Source organism: Leuresthes tenuis, unplaced genomic scaffold (genome assembly GCF_036924035.1).
Source record: "Leuresthes tenuis unplaced genomic scaffold, fLeuTen1.0.hap1 SCAF_15, whole genome shotgun sequence".
Lineage (NCBI taxonomy): Eukaryota > Metazoa > Chordata > Actinopteri > Atheriniformes > Atherinopsidae > Leuresthes > Leuresthes tenuis.
The window spans coordinates 6,404,041-6,413,454 of record NW_027325369.1 but is presented as its reverse complement, the minus strand read 5'-3'; the positions used below and the strand labels follow the sequence as shown (position 1 = coordinate 6,413,454).

Here is a 9,414-nt window from a genome sequence, read left to right as displayed (position 1 = left end):
GTTGCGCTCCAACGCCGGCCGCAGCTCTGCGCATAGCGCCAAGAGGATTGCCCTCGGGAACCTAAAGCGGCTGATGAGCCACTTGTCCTATTGTTCCGACAAATCATGCCTGTCTCTAAATACACGCTCTCTCCTTATTGCACCATTTGCTATGTCTTCCAACACCGCTAAAGCAGCCATTGTTTTTAATAGTATGCATTGCACCACTTTGCGCATGCTTTTATATCCACTCTAACTGTAATTGCAGACACATGGATGTGTTAATTGTTTATCATTGATAATTGTTCACGTGTCTCAGATGTGCACATCGCTCATTCTGAGGACAAATTGTGTTTAAATTTATTGATTATAAAAGTTTCCCAACATCACCTCTAAGTGTCGCCAAAGAAACAACAGCTGTAGAAAAGTGCGTACGACAGCCCTGAAATTTGCGTGATACATCTTGATACATCTGATCGTTGACGTGAAAAAGTGTGTACGCCACTTTTTTGTGCTTACGTACCCTTTGTACATGAGGCCCCAGGTCCTTACCAGATATTAAGAAATAGATTTTAGGGAAATACAACCTCAGGTAAACAACACCATGTGATATATTACTGTGTTTCAGCATTTATTTACCAGAAAAAAAAGTTAAAATGGAGAAGCAGTGTGTGAAAAATTAAGTATACAGAAAAAAACTGAGCAACAGTCAGCTGCTGCTTATCAAGCACTGATTAACTGATCATCAGCAAGTGTAACCACCTCTATAGAAATAGATGTTTTGGCAACTTGTTGTGGTCACTTGTTTGTTCAGTTGTGCGTCAACACAATGCCAAACAGGATCGGCATCATCAAAAAACCTTTTTGCTGCCAGTCAAGTAATTTGGGATGTTTCCAGAAGTAGACATCCCCGCAAGTTTGCTCCTATCTGATTGTGTAAATCCTCAGAGAAATTGCAAGCAACTCAAAAGCTACATCTCTGACCCTACAGAGTCAAAGTTAATGACAAATAGTGATCAATAATGGCTTGTTTGGAATGGTTGACGGGAAAATCAAAGTATTCTAGAACCAAATCTGTCTGACTGCTAAAGCTTAGCTGAAAATCAGTCATGCAACAGTAAAATATTCCCAAGTACCCCAGAAAATCTACAACAGAATGGTATCAAGGGCAAATTCAAAGTCCAGACATCAAACCAGTTGAAACAAGTAATGCCATACTGGTAGTGTGGTAACACACACACACACACTAAAAATAGCATCCTTGATCATTATTGGGAAATCAGTGGATTTAAGGAAATTGGATTGGTTGTAAAATAAATTTCAATTCAGATGAACATATAATTAAAGATCTAATTAAAGTCCACCCAGGCTAAAATGTTCATTTAAATGAGCTAAAACAAGATTGGTTTGATATTGATTGACAATTGACAAGACTGTGCAAAATAATCATTTTTATAATTACTTGTAGATATATATTGGTGTTTCAAAGGATTTTGGTGATCCTGTAAGGAGTTTTTTTTTCCCAATGTTATTTAGCCAACAGAATTTCAATTAAATTATGAGTTTATACTGCAGATGTGATGGCAATAAAAGAGAAAGTAAGCTCTCGTGTAAAGGAAAATAATAGTAACTACAAATTACAATCCACAATGCTGTAATACCGGTTTAACTGCCAAGAGAGTTGTGAGACACACTCAGCAATGGCTGCTCTCACAGACAGTTGGGAGCATAACAAAATACATTTCATGAGTTGTCATTAGATTGGTGAGGCAAAAGCAGACAATACTGGATTGAGCCCCACAGATTCAATTTCCTGTATTCCTTCCTTTTATAATCCCTTGCCAAATGTAGACTTCAGTATACAACATGAATTAAAGAAAATGTCAAACCAACTTTGAATATGGTGCAGAGTATTCTCAGAATCAGTTCATCGTCACAGATGGCTTTTAAGATTCCGATACAGGTGCACAGATGCAGCAGTTTGTATCTCAAGTGAAAAATACATCAAGGCAGGGATATCAGACCGTTTTTCAGCATATTTAAGCCATTGTTGGTAATATTATTGGCAGTGGGCAGAAATTAAACTGCTATTTTCAGCCTTTTAGAGCTTATGAGATGTTCTAGATAATTTAGAACAGACTTTAACAATGATGTATGCCATGCTATTTAGATTCAAGATAAATTTTATTGTCATTCAGCACAAAGCACAAAGCGGTATGACTAATTTAAAAACAGAGACAAAAGAAATAGAAGTAAATGGAGATGAAGCTTTCAATAATTGGATGAATAAAAAAATTGGAAGAGCTGTATCTAAAAAGCAGAATGTGTACAAAGATGGAGAGTTATTGCACACTTATCGTAAAAAAAGTGACATCACACCAGGGCCGCTGGAAGTCATTTTGAGCAGGGGGTGCTGAAAAAATTGAGCTGGTCGTTATGGAAAATTACGTTTCGGTAACCTCCGCCCCCCTTGGTTACTGTTGCTAAGCCAGTCAAGCTTTCCCCGATAGCTCTCCCTCGAGCGAGAAACATCGGATTTTTACCGTTAAATCTTATTCCTCAGGAATTATCTGAAATTATCTGAAAGTTTTCAAAGGTGTCACAGAGAAGCAGACAAATGTCTCCAAAATGCGTTTAAAAGATACGTTCGCCAGATTAAATGTTGGCGAAGTTCAAATGAAGAGGAATTCAAAACAGAGGGAAAAGTACACCGTTCTTAATATGAGCGCCAGGCACCACATTTGTTGACACTTCGAATAAAAAACCAGCACATACAAGAACAACAATGTTCTTGTACAGGAGGGTAACTCGATATATACTTTCTAAATTTAAACTATATGTTATGTTAGCTTTCACTGTTTTCACTAATTTCTTGCTAAAATAAACTATCTTGTATTTGTTTACAGCGCGCCAGGCTATTGCTCACATATAGTGAGGCTGATATAGATATCAGTATGTCAGAATTTGTCTCTATCTGTTAGTATTTATTTTGCTTAAATATTACACAGTGGCTTAAGGTTTAACAGAGATGTGTTTGTTAACGTTATCACACAAAGCTATTGTTAGCTAACGTTAGCTAGCACTTTACCTTAGAACAAACGTAGGCGCTCTTATTGATTTTGGAGCTGTTCGTGTGGTCTTCCACACTGCTTCATCCACACCCGGCATCTTTCATGGTGCGTTTTGGGCTTGAGGGAGGCAAAGAATTCTACACCACCCTCCAAACTTCTTGGATATCGGACTTTTAAGTCCCGTATGCATACCGCTTCGACATATTGCTTTCTACCGAAAGCCAGACTGGTCTCTTGTGCATAGTTACGGTTGCTAACGTAGGATTGGACAGAAACCGTTTGTGGGAGGAGCTTAGCGAAGGAACAATAATGTTGCTGTTTGCCCCGTTGTCACGGCGACCACTGTCGTGAAAGTCCGGTCAGCCTGAATCGGTACCATTTAACTGTTATTCATTGTGTTTTATCTGTTTATATGTGTGCAGTTGAGTAAGTGATCCTATATGCCTGTTTATAATAGCCCAGCCTAAATGTAAAATAAATAAATCTGAATAATGAAGTCACTTTCATCTTGAAAACCAAGCTGGTTTCGCAGCATCTAAGCAGTTGGGTCAAAATTGTTTAACTCTGGGTTAGGGTCAGATGCTGTTGCACACATTGTTGAATTGTTTACCAGAAGGCAGAAGGGACAATATGGAGTTCTGATAAAAATCCTAATAGTTTGCTGTGGGTTATTAAAAAGAGAAGAGATAAATAAAATATTTTCACCTAAGACACGTCTTAACCATTCATTATACAAAGTAGAAAAGCAACCAATTGCAATTGAAGTTTGAGGGATTTCACTGTAGGAAATAAACAAAACAAAGAGACAAAAAGCATAAATATTAGTTATAAAATAATTGTATTCCTTTTAGAGACTGATTTGGGTGGATAATTTTGATGTTTTTGTTTTTTTTGCACAATAACCCAACTCCACACCGTCCTCGATTGGTGGCGATAATAACATTGTAAACGGGTTGTCAACCGCCATAAGTAAAGAAGAAGAAGAACTCCAAAATTTCCGACAGAACGAGAAGGCAACAGCGAACGCTCATGCCCTTTACTACTCCTGTCAGTGCAATTGTTGATAGCGGGACTGCGAGCGTCATCAGACTTAAATTGAGCAAGAATATTCCAGTTCGGTCTGTTCGTTACGGTTTAACTGAAAAGTGTGTTTGCAGTTTTCAAAATAGCACAAATCGCCATCAAAACTTGCTTAATTACAAACGCTTCGGGGTTCATCTCTGAGCGCCACTCTGCAAGGATGCATGTGTTAGCCAACGAACGTTAGCGGAGGAGCTAGCGTCTACAGCTGGGAGAGAAGCGAGAGAGTCCGGGGCTACCTGCGAGTCATTCAATCCGTCTAAACATGGAGAAAATTAAGGAGCAGTTCCGCTATCTTCAAGACCCTCACCTGGTTGCCCGCTTTCAGCATATTTGCGGGGTACGGGGGACGTTTTTGAGAACTATCTCTGCTGGCAGTTCAAGCTCCAAAAGTACCAAGGCAGCGGAACGGTCTCACTCGCAGAACAACGGGGCTTGCAATCATCATGTCACCGGGGAAACTCAGAGGGAAAATGTCGCTGTTATGGGAGCTGGGGAAGGGGAGAATGTACAGACGGTGGCATTTGAAATTCGAAGAAGGATTACGGATCTAGACGTAACGAAAAACATCAAACATGAAAGTGAGAACCTTTCCCAGAATGGAGCAGCGGTGTCCGTGGCGGCCGCAGGCGGAGAAACTGTTGGTGTGGACGGCAGCTCTAGTGCGACTCCTGCCAAAGCTCAGGGCGGTCATGGCGTGGCCGGGTCGGACTTGTCGAGCCCAACAGAGTCAGAGGACACGGAGCCGAAGAACGGCTGCAAAGTGGTGAAACCTCTCCGCAAAAATTCTCTAACCGGCGACGCCGGACAGGAGTTTGTGATAGAGAACCGATTCTTGTATTACATGTTCACTTTCGGAACCGAGTTGGGTAACGAGCTCTTCTACATCATCTTCTTCCCCTTCATCATGTGGAATGTTGACGCTTTCGTTAGCAGGCGGTTGATCATGGTATGGGTTTGGGTGATGTATTTGGGACAGTGCACTAAGGATGTGATCGGCTGGTCCCGGCCCGCTTCCCCACCTGTGGTCAAAGTGGAGATGTTTTACAACTCTGAGTACAGCATGCCGTCCACACACGCCATGTCGGGGACAGCCATTCCCTTCTCCCTATTCCTCTTGACCTTCGGTCGCTGGGAGGTAAACACAAACACATCCACTCGCTGTCACGCTGTTGAGAATTAGCAGAAGTGAACAGGATATACTTCCTCCTGATTGACACGAAGTGCACAAGAGGTTGCCTTTGGCATCTTGCACGTTTGCAGTTTTGTCCAGCTCTCCAGTTTAACCCTCTTTTAACCCTCTTTTGAACACAGGGAAAGTGAAACCGAACTTCATTCAACAAAATACAAAAAAAGTAAAATAGATTATTAGAATCTGGTTGCACTTCAGTTTATAGGTCTGTAATTTCTCAAAAGCTTATAATATTTCCTGAAAAAGACAACATATTATACTCTAAAAAACGTTGTTTGGGTACATTTTAATCTCCAGAGATGTTGAATATGTTGTTACACTGACTGAAAGAATATATTAGGCTTTGAAAATATTCTTTTTTTGTTGTGGCATAAAACTGAAGGAAATTGTAAAACTTGTTGATCACAATTGATTGATTTTATTTAAGTGTTTTTTTTTTTTTTTGTCATACATATCCCATAAATGATGCCTCGTAAACATTTGCTGTAACATTTGCAGGAATAGATTAGGGCCACCACAGTGTTAACTCAAGCTATGATGGATGGACACTTAACACTACTATGAGTGAATATTTTCTTTCCTTTTTCAGGAAACTTTCAACAAACAATATAGAGGAAAGAGAAAGTTTTAGGTGATTAAAAAGTAAAAGTAATGCAATGGCAGTGGGCAATCTCACAGTCTTATGTGATGGATAGTTGGAACTTTGGCGAGCTTCAGTTTTGTGCTGCCGCAGCAGGTCACACTCTTTAGGTGTTTTGTTCCATTGAGGCACGAGACTTGAAAAATATCAAAATTCATGACTTTTCGAACATGTTAGGCCCCCAAAAATGTGACATTGTGCATGAATTTAAATGCAAACACATTCAAGAAGCCTTCACGCTTCCTTCCTAAACCTGAAGTGGATTCCATATTGGGATTTCCACAGTGATGAAAACCAGAGTGTTCTTTCTCTTTTGGGCGTGTGGTGGGGAGGGCCAGTGCGGAAGGCTACCTGCCACAGAGCATAGAAGTTGGTTCTTCTATATGTTGACAGACATTTTGCATGTGCTTTGTTGAGAAAACGCGCCTAAAGTGACTGAAAAGCCTCTAAATTCTATTGTCAAAAATGCTTAGTTGGTCTAATTCAATGTGCCATCCCTCATACATGATCACAGATTGATCTGTTTTCTGTGCATTAAGAGAGGAAGGGCCACTGTTAGCTTGTGCTTATGAGATATAAAGGGACTTAATTAGTGTGTTACGTGCAGATATAAGATAATTTCTTTTTAATATTTTTCCAGTTTTGGAAAATGCAATTACAGAACAAATATGTGAAGAAGTTTGCAAGTGTGCCTGAGTGGCTCGCAGTGTGGTTACACGTGTGTGGGAATCGTCAGCTGGCTTTGAACACATTCTGATATTTAAACAAGAAATAATCAGGAAATGACATGAGTTTGAATAAGTGTGCTAAAAATTGTTCAGTTTTTGAATTTTACATTCAACCTTAAAGAATAGAGGATGAATTTGTTTTTGGGCTAAATCACCTACCCCTCGTAATAAACTGGAAATCAAATGCAAACCAACAGCTTTTGCAGACCAATAGTGACTTATAAGGAAATTGTTGCAGCTTTGTCTCTTTGTCTTTATACAAAAATAAGAAAATAATCCGAATCATTTCATAAAAAATGATACAAGAATTGATAGAGGTTTTTATTTTTTTCCTCTGCTTACTAGTCACTATCTAGCAGAGTGAAACTATATGATATTACCGTATATGTATGACAGGTCCAAATGTTTTAATTAAATAGAATTTGTAATGATTTTTGTCTTGCTCCGTGGTGGTTATGGTTAGGACTTTCGCCACAGAGGAAGAAAGTTGCTGGTTCAATCCTGGCCGCGGCGTGGTTTGCATGCTCTTGTAGTAACGTTCTTACAGGAATTTTGCAACAGGCCATTCTCTGTTGTGCTTCTTTTCATGTCCTTCAATTCACTCTGGAGGAACAACACCGCATTGTGTACAGTCAGAAGAAAGCAAGACGCAATCTGTTTTTTGCACTTCTATTGAGGTAAAAAAACTGGAGAGACTCCATTTGATTTTTACAGAAACTGAGGAATGGACTAGTTATCAGAGCCGTTTTGTTTTATAAAACGTTACATGAAGGTCAAGTTCAAATAGGCCTGAAACAGTTAATTATGTCAGCGATTCAGTTACAAGAAAGAGATTAAACTTATTGTTTTACAGCTGATTAATCTTAAAAAGTCAGTCTTTGTGACTTCGCGGCTGTTTCTGGTTTTCTGAAACCACCACAATTGCTGCATTGCGGAGTTAGTCATACAGAGCACGATGGTTGCATATATATTTGATCAATTTACAAGACAAATGTCATGAAGTAACTTCATTAGTTGCAATTTTAAAACTATTTTCTCATATGACATGAAGAAAAAGCAATGATGCATATTCCAGTATACACTGATCACCCATAACATTATGACCACCTGTCTACTATTGAGAATGTCCATCTCATTTTGCTGAAAGAGCACTGAGCTTTCAGAGAGTGGACAAAGAACGGGAGTGTCCTGAAATGTGTTGCGCTGGGACGTTAGCGGTTCAACCTGTGAGTTGTGGGGTGCACAGACTCCATCAGATTTTTTTATCTGTCACCTCACACTCGTGCTTGTGTTCTTTGAGTCCCTCCTGAGCAGTTTTAGTTGGGCTCACTGAAGCTGCCACTGTAGGAGACAGCTGCTGCTGTATGTGTGGATTGGGACTGGTTTTGCAGAAATGTTTAGGTTGGTGGCAAATGTCAGAGTAACATCCTTGAGATGTTTTCCCATTGAAACACTGTATTGTAATAAGAAGAGGGGTGTTACTCCTTTTACCCGTCAGTGGTTTTAATCTTGTGGCTTATTAGTGTACATAGTAAATACTACTATCATTGCTATTATTCATCACAGCTATTTATATGGGATACTATTTGGGTAGGCATATATGTAGTGACATCTTTGCATTCATTTTGAATGAAAAGTTGTGCCTACATTTTTGACTGGTACTATAGAGCCCTGACAATAAGATCACTACAGTGATGCTATCTTGTTGGGGTAATCGGCACATATTTGTGAATATATATATATATATATATAGGCTGTTATATCTGTGAGAGGCCAATAATAACTAATGTAATTGTCTGGTTGATTCTCTCATTTTTCCTGTTGATCTTTTACAAGTCTGAATAAACCTGCTAACTTGTTGACATGCAATTAACTCCCTTGTTATTTTTTAAAATGTCATCAATGAAGAGTAAACTAAAATCTCTTTAGTTCTTGCTGAGCAAAACCAACAAAGGAAAAAAAAGTCATTGTAATTTAACTTAAAAAATACTATAAAAAATAACCTTTTTTTTTTCAAAATAGCTCAAATAAAGAGTGAATACATTTTTTAAAAGTACACAGCAAACAAAATTTATGCCGTTTGATCTGACTAGGGCTGGGTATCAATCAAAATTTTTCGATACCAATGCCGATACCTTCACTTCAATGCCGGTTCCTGAGTGATACTTTTTCTCGATACCAATTTTATAATATCAATTCTAACAAAAAGGAAATTACATTACACATAACAGTACAAATCTTCAGTTTTAGTTTTCATCTCAGTATTTTTCCAATCCAAGCAGTTTTCTTCCAGAAAAAATTCGGTACCCAGCCCTAGATCGGACTCACTGTAACTTTTTAGTTTTCTTGGTTTAATATGTGACTCATAAAGAACTGTAATGTATCAGACTGTAAAAATGCAGTCTGAATGTGATGAACTGATCTATTTTTTTGTCTTTATGAATAGTAAAATATTGTATAGACATTTTTCAGATACTAGTGCTTGTGAGAACTTTAGAATTTACACACCTTGTCACAGTTTCGATCATGATCACATATCGTTTTTGCCATTCGGGTTTATATAGACTGTATCTTTTTGTTATCAAGTTGTAGTCATAAATTGATGACAGAATAATGTGTTTTTACATTTATTTAGCATGTTATAGTGTTGAGATGGGCTGCACAGTGACGTTGTGGTTGTTACTGTCGCCACCCAGAAAGAAAGTTCCCAGTTTGGAATCTCGG

The 9,414-nt window shown here is 38.7% G+C and overlaps 1 protein-coding gene across 2 annotated transcripts in view; it reads left to right on the top strand.

Annotated features, from left to right (window-relative positions):
- Nucleotides 1–4,062: 4,062 nt before the first annotated feature.
- The window catches only part of sgpp1b (sphingosine-1-phosphate phosphatase 1b), a 29,942-nt gene continuing 24,590 nt past the window's right edge, over nt 4,063–9,414 (top strand). For both annotated transcript variants that reach the window (XR_011907705.1, XM_072365480.1), the window contains exon 1: nt 4,063–5,268. Coding sequence is in view for 1 of the 2 variants with exons in the window: in XM_072365480.1 (XP_072221581.1) it covers nt 4,396–5,268 (873 nt within the window). In the remaining variant the exon portion in view is untranslated. The remainder of the gene's footprint in view (nt 5,269–9,414) is intronic.